We start from the raw sequence: 13,271 nt of genomic DNA, 5'->3' as shown, positions 1-13,271 counted from the left end.
AGCGGGGGCGTTCCTATTGGCCAGCCCTCCGTGAGGCGCGGACCAATGGGATATGACGCTGGTTTGGCGCCCAGTTTGAGCGGCGGCGGCGCGCACCCGCCGCCCATTCCCGCTCCGCGCTCCCGTTCCCGCCATGTTCGTCTCTGACTGCCGCCGGGAGTTCTACGACCTGGTCGTCACCCAGGTGCGGGCAGCGGGCCGTGAGTGGGGCTGGCGTGGCACCCCGAGCGCCCCGGCGGCGGGCGGAGCGGCTTCCTCTAGGGCTCTCTCCCGTCACGGCTCTCCCCACTTAGAGCTGCCGCGGTTCCCGCCGCCTCATGGCGCAGGGTTTGCTCTGCCGGCGGCGGCTGAGGCGCTCCGGTGCTCTGGGGCGGTGGTGGCCTCGCTGCGGGGGCTCCGGGGCGGGGGTTGGCGGCGGGGAGCACCGGGCAGGCGGTCGCGCTGAGGGCGGCGGGTCCGGCACTCATCCTGGCCGTGAAAATCCCTTTCCCGGCTGTTTTTCTCATGGCAATGCAGCGTCCGGACGGTGAGGTTTCACCAGGAATTTCACTTACGGTTCACCTCCTTCGGCTAAAGTGTTTTTGTGTGCTCTGGATCTCATGCTTCGCCACAACATTTGAACGATTTCTTTAAATATGTTTCTAACCGTTTTGGTGTTATTTGCCCAGGCACTAAATACTATTTTCTGTCATCTTTAATGTTTTTCTTGCAGTCTTTCTTGTAGCACATCTGTCTGCTGCTTTTATTTTTAACACAGGGTTTACTTAACTGTTCACTGTGGATGTGTACGGTAAGGTGGTGAAGATTTTGTTGGACAGCCTGATTAATTTTGGTAGCAGTGTCCATTCAGAAGCAATCCTGTTTTATGCTTATGATGATCTCTGTCTGAATTTCTGGTGTCTCTGTTCTATGCATTTCATGTACCAGCACACTCAATTTGGTGCCTATATTAATGCTATTATTTTGTTATTTTCACAGCGTGTTCTTCTTCTTGTTGCTTCAGATGTTGATGCATTATGTGCTTGTAAAATCCTCCAAGTAAGTCTTGGTTCATTATCACTGCAGCTGATTGTAGGAGAAAATATATATATCCTGGGATCCTATAAATGGGTGTGAACTGGGGAAAGGGGGGAAAGTTTAATCTGCTTTTGTAACATTTGATTCCATGAGCTATGGCACTGAAAACTGGTGAGTCGTAGTCTCAGAGCTTATGCAGATTTGTCATTTGGGATGCCTTTATTTTAAGGATTTGTGTGGAACAGAATCATAGCCTGGTGTAGCGTTGCAGGAGAGGCTGTTTCCACTCCCCTTTGCTAACAGCTGCTGCTCCCTTGCAGGCTTTGTTTCAATGCGACCATGTGCAATACACACTCGTGCCGGTGGCTGGGTGGCAAGAACTTGAAACTGCCTTTCTGGAGCATAAAGATCAGGTGAAAAAATACTGGAAAATTTTTAAGCTGGAGCTTATTTTTTGTAAAGATAAACTTTTTCCCTTCCCAAATTTAAAATGTCAACACTTAAGCTCATTATTATTAGTTGTTACTTCAAAACTGTGGTTACATTTTAACATACCAGTAATAAACTTGTCAAGTTTTTAATGTCACCTCCAACAAATGTGCTATAATGTTAATAGAGTCGAATGAAGTTTGTGCACATTTTGAGATATAAAGGTGTTGGTATTGGATGTCCAACATCTCTGAATTGTGCCTTAATTTGCCTTAAAAAGCGTTTTCTGCCTCAGAGACATCAAATATCAGAAAGTAAACACAAGTTTTGGCAATGATGAGTGCTTTGGAGGTTTTGTAAACGTGTTTTCATTTTTCCACATTTCCTGGCAACTTAAGTAACAAGCTTCTTTTTTTCTGCTTTTGTTTGCAGTTCAAATATTTTGTTCTTATTAATTGTGGTGCTAATGTTGACCTCCTGGAAATCTTGCAGCCTGAAGAAGACACTTTTTTTTTTGTTTGTGACAGTCACAGACCCATCAATGTAGTGAATGTTTACAATGACACACAGGTAAAAGCTTTTTTTTTCATAATTAACACCTCCCCACAGTGTGCTGGTGAGCAGTGTAGTGCTTTTCTGTATTTGTAAAACTGGTTAGAGCATTAGCTCGTAGGTCAGAAATCAACATTAATAAATAAAAAAAATAAGTATTTGCAGTAGTAATGTACATGCCAAAAAAAAATCCTTTTTGCAGTTGTAAAATCTCTAATGTTAACAATGTGGTAGTTGTGAGTAGTAAGCACCTGTTAATCTTGTTGCTATAGATCAAACTGCTATAAATCAGAGGATAAACATCCTCCAGAATGTAACATGTATTATCTCTGAGTGTCTAGCAGCACCTAGAATTTAAAGTATTAAGCAAAAATTATTTTAACAAGCATTCTTTCAGTAATGCTCTAACAAAGAAATATGTATATTTACTCTTATTTTCAATAAATCAATATGGTATTTGTATTAAAACCCAATGATTTGTTATGCTAGGAATTAATACAGTCCAAAATGAATTTTTAGTTTCTCTTACTAAGTTAGAGTGCATTTTGCTCACTAAATAATGATACTTACTCTAAAATACACTTTTATTCTTGTTAGATTAAGCTGTTAGTCAAGCAAGATGATGATCTCAATGTTCCTGCTTATGATGACATCTTCAGAGATGATGAGGATGAAGAAGAGGACTCAGAGAATGAAAGTGATGGCTCAGAACCCTTAGAGAAGCGCAGACGTTTTGAAGAGGTTTGTTTCACTGCTGTGTTGTGAAAGGAAGAAAAATAACTGCTATTACATATATTTTACATCATAATAATATTTGAGTTTAACAATTGTGTTCCATTAGATCACAGATCTAAGTGCAAGATATAAAAATAACCTATTACAACAGATAGTTTCACATAAACAAAATATTTATTTATCTGAACTACACAGAAATATTTTCTCCAAATAAAAAAAAAAACCTGTTTTGAACTTACTTATACATAATTCTTTGTAAAATCAGCGAACTGGAGAGATCTGTCTCCTAATATGTGCTGTGGACTTGGCAGTCCAGCAATAGGATTTGTTTAGATATTAGCTCCTTTTACAAAAAAAGTGTTTGAGAAGGTACAATCTCACAAATAGTTTAGCAAAGCATTTTCTCTGTGCTTGTAGCAGTAAACTAACAAAGGTATATTAAATGTACACATTAAATTAAATTTGCCATGTTACTTGTAGCATATTTTCTATTTATATTACAGGAGCAAGCAAAGGCATGAGACCAGCATTAAGGGACAATTAATATAAAGACATCCTTAGATTTAACATATATTTCATGTTAGCTTTGTTGTCTTCCCATTAGCACTGTACATTTTTTCCTACTAATAAAAAAGGGCATTATCTTAGCCAAAGAAGCTACCCAATTCAAAAGAGAATTGCAAATACACCAAAGATTTTTCTCAGATCTGTTAAATATTTCACAAAGATGTTACATGTGTTCCTTGGGAATATTTTTGGTAATACTTTTCTAATTAGATGTTAATGGCAATACTTTTTTTTTTCAGTAAAAGAAATAAATATTCTTAATGAAAATTTTGATTAACAATTTTTAATTAAGGTTTAATAATTGAGGTGTCTAGATGCTAATCTTTTAGGGTATTTTTTCTAGCTGTTTAACATCCTGGAAATTAATTTACAGGAGGTAATAGAGAGGACGATGAAAAGACGACAAAGGCGAGAATGGGAAGCACGCAGGTACGTAAATCTGTTTTTCTTATGTGGCTTCTATCTTTTTCTTTAATTCTTTGATTCAAATTTTGTTAAGAATACAAACACAAGACACCAAGCTGTGATTTGCAAGATGCTTTAATTGTAATTGTGTTCAGAAAGTTGAGAGAGATATTTAATATATAAAAATAAAATGTTTAAATGGAGAAAGTTGTAAACAGTAATTGAATATTTGAGTACCACTAAGTGCATTGGCTCACTTCAAATGGTTGTAATATTCTTATCTATCTTGATGTGAAATTTTTCTTTCTGTTTTCTACTTTTACAATCCCACTGAAATCAATAGGAATGAGAAGGAAAAAATCAGATAAAATGGGATTTGAGGAATAGTGATGTAAAAAATTTTTCTTTTTTGCTTTATGAGTATATTTCGGTGTGTTACTGAAGTCTGATTGCCATGCAATAAGTAAAAAATAATAAACAATTTTTAGCCCAAGTTTGATATTTTTAATCACTAAAATGAAATTTAAATATTAATCACAATTTCTGGCTTATATTTTTAATTAGCTCCAATGACCAGTTCACCACTTAGTTAAATGTGGGTTTTTTTCCCCATTTTAGACGGGAAATTCTTTTTGATTATGAACAATATGAATACCATGGGACCTCAGTAAGTATAAACTCTGTTTGCCATAAAACTTCAAGGTAACAGTATAAAGGTACCTGGGCAATATCCAATGTTATAATTATCTATTACAATTATATCCTTATCTAATAACACTATTCAATAAAGCAATATTATTGCATCTCTATTTTTGTATCTCATTGTTATATATATAAATTGCATCCTATATATATATATGCAAGTAGTTTAACTTAATTTAATGTTTTATGGTGCTTTTTTTAGGTCTTTGCAACGGTATCTGTCTATTTACAAAATAATGTCACAAAAAGACTTGAGCATGTAGGGAGGTTGTTTTTCTTTCCAAGTGTCAGGATATTCCAAACAGCACTTAGGACATCAAACTGTTCTTTCTGTCATTTGGCCTCTCTGATTATTTATATTTTGTTAAGTGTTTGCTTTATATATAATGCAGATTTACAGAGCTCTCTAGAATATTTTTCTTTCTACTTAATATCTTAGGAGGAAGCTGGCAGATTGTCAGACTCCAGGCTGATTTCTAGGGCTTTAGTAACATGTACTGGTACTTGGCAGATTGAACTGTTCTATTTATTTAGGGAACTGTGTCTTGTGTTCATTTGTCTTTTTGCTTCTCCCTCTTGTAGTCTGCAATGGTGATGTTTGATCTGGCATGGATAATGTCTGAGGACTTGAATGACATGTTATGGTAAGTTTCCATAATTTTTTTTAGAGATTGGAAGCTTAAACCTGTTGCAAAGACAGGCAAGATTTCCCAAAACTATTTGCTTTTACTATGAGATTCCAGTTTCTTTAGGGAGAGGATGCTTGACTTCAAATAAAGGATTCATCTGGGTAAATTAATTAAAAACAACAACAGGTTTTGCATGGAAAAAGGGAGAATGGTACTATATGTGTATGTCTGCAAAAGAGGGAATAATAGTTGATAGCTTTGTTATTAACTTCTCAGTACTGCTGGTAAACAATGTTTCTGATTTGCTCTCTCACATATTTAGAGTTAAATATAATATACTCTATTGGAATATTTGTTGGTTTAACCTTTTCTTTCTATTTCTTTTTAAAAAAAAAATTTAGGTGGGCTATTGTTGGCCTAACAGATCAATGGGTCCAAGATAAAATCACTCAGTAAGAAAATCTTTTTTTTTAATTTATCCTTTTTGTTACTATCCTATCTTGTAAAATTTTGGTTTTGGGAGTAACTAGCAGCAATTAGTAGAGATCAGGAAACATAAGGGTATTATTATAACAGATATAAGTAATTAACAGTGATATTTAATATATTAATGCCTGAATGTTTTCTGTTGCCTTCCAAAAATAGGAATATATATCTTTAAAAAATTATTTTTTGTTATTTAGAATTTTTAAACTATCTTTATTTTCCACAAAATCATAAATCAATCATTTCTAACGTGGGAGGAAATTGTGTTTAATGGTAGTTTATCTAAGCATGAACTTAATAGAGTTTTATTAAGGGAAGAAACTTGTATATTCTGTATCCTCCAGGTTCCTTTACAGTTTTAGTTTAAAAGTTTCAGATTTTTTTCCTCTTTTTTTTGTTATTTTTGTTATTTCCTACTAGATATGATCAGAATTCTAGTATTACCATGTGTAGACTTTAATTCTGGTGTTATATTTTCACTAACACATGGACATTTTAAGAGAGATAAATGTAATAAGTAGCTGATTTCATTGGTCAGTCTATTCTTCGGGGGTTTTTTTTGTTTTAATTGCCTGGATAAAAAGATTAATATTGAAAAAACATTATTTAATGAGTTGGGAGGGTTTAAAATGTATCTACAGTTTTCATGCTGCTGAGTTTAGGAAGCATTTTTATTTTCTTGTAATCAAAACCAAAAATTCCCAGGCAGAAAGTGAAGTGACCAGCTTGTTTTTGTTTCAGGATGAAGTATGTGACTGACATTGGAATCCTGCAGCGCCACGTGTCTCGCCACAACCACCGCAACGAGGATGAAGAGAATTCTCTGTCCATTGACTGCATGAGAATTGCATTTGAATATGAGTATCCTTAAAGAGGGTCTGGGGAAAATGCACACTTACCCCTCTGGTGAACCCCTCTGGAGTTTTTATCTAGGGGGGAAAAAAAAATCCCAACACCATCTCTGCTGAGAATGGAAATAAAATAAAGGGAAAGATGAATGTTTTGTTGTACATGAATCCCTCTTTCAGCAGCTTGTGGGGCTTCGGGTCAGCTTACCTTTCAGAACTGGTTACAAGTCCACATTGCTACTCTTGTGTTACATCACCTGAGCTATTCACTGCATTTTATGCAGCACAGATATCAATATGTAAGGGCAGCTGAATCCTTTCCTAGTTGAGGAGTTTGTAGGGTCAGAGAATATTTGTGTTTGCAATTATTTGCCCTAACTCCTGCTCAGCTTGCGCCTGGCACTGTACCAGCACTGGTCTCTCTACGAAAGTCTCTGTAACACCTCCTACACCTCTGCCAGCCTCAAGCTTTGGTCTGTACAAGGGCAGAAGAGGCTCCAGGAGTTTTTGGCTGACATGGGGTGAGTTATAAAAATCTGGATTTTTTTTTCAATGACTTACAGGAAAATATTCAGAACATAGCTTGCAGGTACTCAAGCTGTCAGTTTTTAAATATTGTGGGGCTCTGAATAGCTGGCAGTGTCTCTGAGTCACACAGCTTATGTATTGGTTTACAAGGAACACTTGCTGTATGTCTTTATGGAATGGCAGCTCAGTAAAATAACCTTTGCTTCCTTGCATCCACTTTTCAATGACTGAAGAAATGAATGCATACAAGCTTAGTCAAACTTAACCTTGTTAAATTATATAACAATTTTAAATGTCCTATGAGAAAAATGTAAAACACTTGTTTCTTCTGGCATACCTGTCAATGAATTTATTCCTTCTGTTCTTAGTTTGCCCTTGAAGCAAGTGAAACAGAAATTTAATTCCATGGACATGTCTTTGAAAGAAAATCTTCGGGAGATGATTGAAGAATCTGCAAACAAATTTGGGTAAATTGTTTTAAATACAAAGGTTTTATCTGAAAATACTTTTCAATTAAGTTCAAATATTTTTGTATGAAGAAGATCTAATATGTTGTTTTTAAAAATATGATTCTTAGATTGGCAAAGTAACACTAGATTTGTTGCAAATGTTAGGTTAAGGTTTTTCTTCATGGTCTTAAGATTGACATACTGGGGAAGACAGCTGGTCAATGTTGATAATAAACTTTCCTGTATTTATTTAATTTTGCAGAATGAAAGATTTACGAGTTCAGACTTTCAGCATTCATTTTGGCTTTAAGAACAAGTTCTCAGCAAGTGACATAGTTTATGCAACAACTTCTCTCATGGAGAACATAGAGAAAGAGGGGTCTGAAACAACTAATTTCATTAAGGCTTTGGACAGTCTCTCCAGGTACTGAAAATATGCCTCTTCAGTATTTTGCAATTTTATTTAGGGAAATGTATTAGGATTATGGATCTGAAATATGAATTCTTGCTTCATAAACTATTGAAGAAAAAAATCAAAATATCCCTGTGAATAGTGTTTAGATATAATTTTTATGTGAAAAACTTTATTCTACTAAGAAAGTTTCTATTTTTATTCTTTTTGTTGCAGGGGTAACCTGGACAAGCTGCACCAAGGACTGGACCTAGCCAAAAAACAATTACGTGCCATTCAGCAGACAGTGGCCAGCTGTATTTGCACCAACCTTGTCATTTCTCAGGGGCCATTTCTCTACTGCTCCCTCATGGAGGTCAGAATTCTGTTTGGGTTCTCATTTGACTCCTTTTTGACTGTATCATCTTTGAATAAGTTTCCCTAGGTGCTTGACACAGCAAGAACTACTCTATAAGAAAGAGCCTGTGTCTCTGTACTGTGCTGTCCTCTGATGGGTCAATACTGACATTGCTCTGAACTTCCCAAAGGCAGACTCAACCCTCACAAGCAGGAGATGGCTTCTAGGCTTGTCAGTAGATTATAAAACTAAGTAAGTGTAAGAATCATCTTGGGTTGTAATTGAAATAATTCTTCTTTTTCTAGGGCACACCAGATGTGAAACTGTTTTCTAGACCGGTGTCTCTATGTCTGCTTAGTAAATACTTACTGAAATCATTCATTTGCTCTGTAAGTAAATCAAAAGCATTTGACTAACAAACTTCTGGCTGGTTTAATATTTATTGTTCTGTCAGGTACTTCTTAATTAGTTGATTATTAAAAGCATTATAGGAAACTATTAATAATGTTTTCCTGCTGATTGATTGGATGATTTTAGCATATTTTTGAATGCTGCTCTAGGGAAGATACTTATTTAAAGACTTCATAGCATTGGGTTTTCATCACTAAGATAATTGCAATCTAAACATCTGTGTAATTTTTTAAGTTTTGAGGGAGTGCATCACTGAAATTTCTATTAGTCCTTAAAGTGACTTTTACTGTAAGGAACAAGTGGATTAAGAGATCCTGTAAAGAAACCACCTTCTGTTGAACTGCAGAGTATCTGTATCCTTAGGTTGCTCTTTGTAGTGCTATCTGACATGGAGAACTGATATTAAATTGCCTTCTGAACCTTGTGTAACAAAGAGGTTTTCTGACTTCCAGACAAAAAACAAACGTTGCAAGCTGCTGCCCCTGGTCATGGCTGCACCCCTGGATGTTGAACAGGGAACTGTGATCATGGTGGGGATTCCTCCAGAGACAGAAAGCTCGGACAAGAAGAAGTAAGCAAAGTGTTTACAAGTTCTAGACCTGTCTTTGAAGCAGTTATATATTTCCTATACCTATTTAGCACTGATTATGTTGACTTGAATTGTATCCTTCTCAAAAACACACCTGTATACAGTGTGCATGAGGTACTTAGAGAGAGGATACAGATCTTCAAGACCTTCCTGGCAATATTTTATTTTTTCCTTCCCTCTTAAAAGAGGGTACATAGTTCATTATATGCTCTGTGACTTCATTTCTAAAAGCCTTCAATGTAAAGATTTTTGCACCTGAACAAGTGAGGTGTTGAATACAGGGCACCTGTAAAAACATCTGGAAGCCATTTCCACTTCTCAGCCAGGAGAAAGTTCCCTGCTCCTACCCGAGTAAACATCCTTTCCTGTGATGCTCATTCGTATTTTCTGCTCCTGCCTCAGCTTTTTTGGAAGAGCCTTCGAGAAGGCTGCAGAGAGCACCAACTCACGGACACTGCACAACCACTTCGAGATGTCGAGTGAGTAGCGGGGCCCGCAGGGGGCGGTGCTGCTGCGGGTGCAGCCTCGGCCCGGGCTCCGAGCGCTGCCTCCTGCTGCAGAAAGCTCAAAGCAGCTCAGCTTTTGGAGCCAGGCAGCATTTTGCATCCACTGACGGTTTGCACACATGCACTTCACTTTACAGTCCGTGATGTTACGTGTGAAGGCTTTAAATTTAGCAGCCAAATCAAGTACGGTAACTTAGGCAGAGAAATCAGCCTATCTTGCACGTGCTTAAAAAAAGAGACAGGCTTTCTAAATAATATCTATCTATACATACATGTTGAACATACAAGGAAATAGTCTTAAATTTAAGAAGTGCCTGCTCCACTGTGTAGTGTCCACCTAGAAATTAGTTTGCTATGATTTAAGCACAAGATAAACAGTATCCATTGCATTTTGTCCAAATAGCTTCTCCCTCTTAAAGCTGAATAAGAATAGAAATTAGCATACTCAGGCTTATTGTTCAAGTGTGACATCTAGTATATCTTTCAGTTATTTGCGTCCTGTAATAAAATATTTCATATTTTAGTAATCGAATTGAAAACTGAAGATCGGAGCAAATTTCTGGATGCACTAATTTCTCTCTTGTCCTAAAGGTAAGACACTGTATGGATTAATTTAAAAATTATTACAAGTAACCTGCTACTATCAGTAGAATATTTTTTTTTAAGTGTGGCAACTTTTAGTGAAAATATAAATTGAAGATAAGAGTTTCTTACCAAGACAATTGTTTTCCTTTGGAGGAGGAGGCAGACAGTGTGTAAGCAAAATTTTTTCCTCCCTAGAGAAGAGATGTATTTAAGTTTCATCATCCATGAGCTTTTCTGTCATTGTTTCTAACTTTTTGTGGCTTTTTAACTTAAGGTGGAAAAGGAGCATCTGTTTGTGTTGTGAGAGAAATGGCAATATCAGCTAATTGTAACTGATGCTGGTACTGACATTTAATTCTGATGCTTGAGTTTGAGCTTGGGATGGAATTTGGGCCTCAGCAGTGCCACTAGCTTTGATGTTAATGCAGAATTTGCCTTTTTCTTTCCCAGTGTTAGAGCTGTAGCCTAGGTTGATGTGTAGTTTTTACCTGGAACAGAGATGGGGATATAAGATTTTATCTGTACTTAGTAAAGCAGTGAACTAGTTCAGAGCTGCTTGTTAGACAGCAGAGACATGCATGGCTTACAGGATTTCTACAGCCATTTTTTCCTTTCTTTGCTCTTTAACTACTGATTGTTTTGTCTTTTGCTCTTGTTATACAGTGGTGCCTTTTGGCTTCTTGTGCTGGAAGCTGAGGATGAGACCCTCTGAAATTATTTTGGCTGTTCCAAAGTTCATGGTGCTGCAGTTTTGATGTATCTTAGGTACCGGTACAGCCTGGACTGGTGTTTTTATGCCTTTTGGGAGGTCGAAAGGATTTTGATCTCAGCACAAAGATATTGAACTCTTCTTTTTCTAAACATCCCACCTTGGTAATGGCAGAAGCTGTCACCTGGTATTTGTACATTGGATTTCTATTTATCAAGCCTGCTTTTATTAGTAGACATACTCTTGCGATATTGAGTTGTTGACTGATAACAAAAAATAGGTTTTGAAGTTCCGTATTTATATTATCACTCAAATGTGCTTTTAAAATTGTCTAGAATGCTTTTTATTTTTTTAATCAAACTGAAACTCCTTGAAGTTCTAGAATGTTGAAGTTTGTTAGTGTTATCAGATTGAAGTCTTGTAGTTTAATTGAAAGACTTGTTTTGTGAGAGGAGTTTTAAGATTTTAGGGTTTTTAAAATCCAAATACTGAGTAACTGCCAAATACCAAATGAAAAATCCAGGGAATGCCAGTGTCAATAAAGCCTTTTTGGTGTAATGCATTGTGATACTGTAATGTCACTTGCAGTTTGACTCTGGGAATAATTTTCCTGGAAGGAGGCTGAAGTACTATGATAATTCTGTGTAGACTAGAACTCTAAATATTGACAGATTACCTTATCCTGTTCCATAGCAGATTTCATTTTACTTTGGTCATATGAAATGGCTTGTTGGCCTTATTCTGCTGTGCCTTGGTGGCTGTGTACATGTGGAATGCTCTCCTACTTGAACTTTTTGCTTGAATTCACTGTGACTTCAATGTTTTCATGTATTATTATGAATACATAGAGGTTGTGTATCATTACATCATTCTTTGTACATATTTTAATACAGATTAATTTAATATGAAATGTGATTTAAATGTAGCCAACAGAAACCTAATTAAACTATCTATTTTTATTCAAAAAAAATTTGGCTTGGGTTTTTTAAAATCTTTTTTTATATTGTCACTTTATCTGAGTAAAAATCCCTGTGCCAAGCTGGGATGGCCAAAAAATTGTGTTTCCTAAAATAAAGTAATGCTGCCTTTTGGTTTTGCATGCTTTCTAGGTAGTATCAGCAATAAATCATATCGTCCCTTACCAGCACATTTTGGGTTTTACACAGCATACAGAAATTTTATCCCTTTTCTGAACTACCTTCCTGGGCTTTCCTAGATCTCTGGAAATGGAAACACAGAAGTTTTTGCTGTATTTTGAACAAGTAGTGTCAGGCCAATTAATATGTAAAAGGAGTGTTTAGTGACACTGAAGTGCACTTCTAAATATTTTCACTTTATCTTTCAGTTGCAAACTGCTGAGTGAGTTAAGTTTAAGATAAAGGTAGGAAAATTCTTTCATTTATCATGAAAGAATCACTGCCATTTCCACAGCATTTAGTGACTATCTAGTTCAGCCCTACTGTACATCTAAGATTTCTTTTACTAGGTGACTATACTGAAAAATGGACAAATTCTCAGGCACAAGCACCCTTTAACCTTCAGCATGTTGTGTGATACTGGGAGGATGAGGAGTAGGAGCTAGCTTTGTTCTGGGATGTGTTGGTAATTGCTTTGCTGCTAGGTTCTTCAACCAAACATGTGTAACATAAAACATAAATTTTCCTTGTCCCTTCTTTATTGTTATTGTTGGTTGGTTGGTTTTTGCTGGTTTTTAAGGTTCCATTTTTCCCAAGATCTGCTGGAAATGCCAAGAACACTTTTGCAAGTTTTAGAATTGAAAAGCTGTTGAACTGATTCCCAGGTCATCCAAATATGGCCATAAATCAGTCAGGAGTGTGGAATGCTGTGTAAAAAGAAAGTTATTAAATCTATATGGACACCTGAAAAAGTCTCTGCCAATAGATAAGCATTTTGCACGTCAGCATTTTACAATGTGAGCAGTAGAATCCAATGCTTATGTAATTTATTTTATGCCATAGAATTATGCTATACTACCTGGAGAACAATTGTATGAGGAAATTGTGGAGCAGTTTCATTCAGCAGCAGTAACTTGGTGGTTTGAGTGATCCATTGAAATTTGTGTAGGTTGAGTAAAATGGTCACTTGACATCTCTGCCTGAAGAGATAAATATGCTTTTGATTGATTATCCCACAGAAATAGTGGCTCTAATGAGTCATTTTAAAATAAATAGAGCACTGAGAAATCAACTTAGCCTCTTAAATATATAGTCGTATTCCACCTAGCCATGTCCAAATGCAAATAAAAAGGCTCCTTAAGGATTACATTGAAGCTTCAGTAACTCTTCCATTTTTTTTGCTGCTGTAATAATGGCTTCCTAATCAGTTCTTTAAATACTTCTGCTGCTGCTAATCTG

At 36.5% G+C, this 13,271-nt stretch overlaps 1 protein-coding gene across 1 annotated transcript; it reads left to right on the top strand.

Moving 5' to 3' along the window:
• Positions 1–49: 49 nt before the first annotated feature.
• On the top strand, positions 50–11,865 carry CDC45 (cell division cycle 45). Its single transcript, XM_015644364.3, has 19 exons — positions 50–184; positions 979–1,038; positions 1,338–1,430; positions 1,879–2,016; positions 2,596–2,739; positions 3,674–3,729; positions 4,324–4,372; positions 4,990–5,051; positions 5,438–5,488; positions 6,264–6,383; positions 6,760–6,891; positions 7,267–7,365; positions 7,610–7,771; positions 7,976–8,114; positions 8,402–8,485; positions 8,960–9,078; positions 9,499–9,575; positions 10,127–10,193; positions 10,851–11,865. The coding sequence occupies exons 1-18, from the start codon at positions 134–136 to the stop codon at positions 10,189–10,191; spliced, it is 1,701 nt and encodes a 566-aa protein (XP_015499850.1). The 5' UTR covers positions 50–133; the 3' UTR covers positions 10,192–10,193; positions 10,851–11,865.
• The last annotated feature ends 1,406 nt before the right edge of the window (positions 11,866–13,271 follow it).

The sequence above is a fragment of the Parus major genome, chromosome 15 (assembly GCF_001522545.3).
Source record: "Parus major isolate Abel chromosome 15, Parus_major1.1, whole genome shotgun sequence".
NCBI classification, from domain to species: Eukaryota; Metazoa; Chordata; class Aves; order Passeriformes; family Paridae; genus Parus; species Parus major.
The sequence above is the reverse complement of the archived record's forward strand: the minus strand, read 5'-3'. Positions and strand labels throughout refer to the sequence as shown.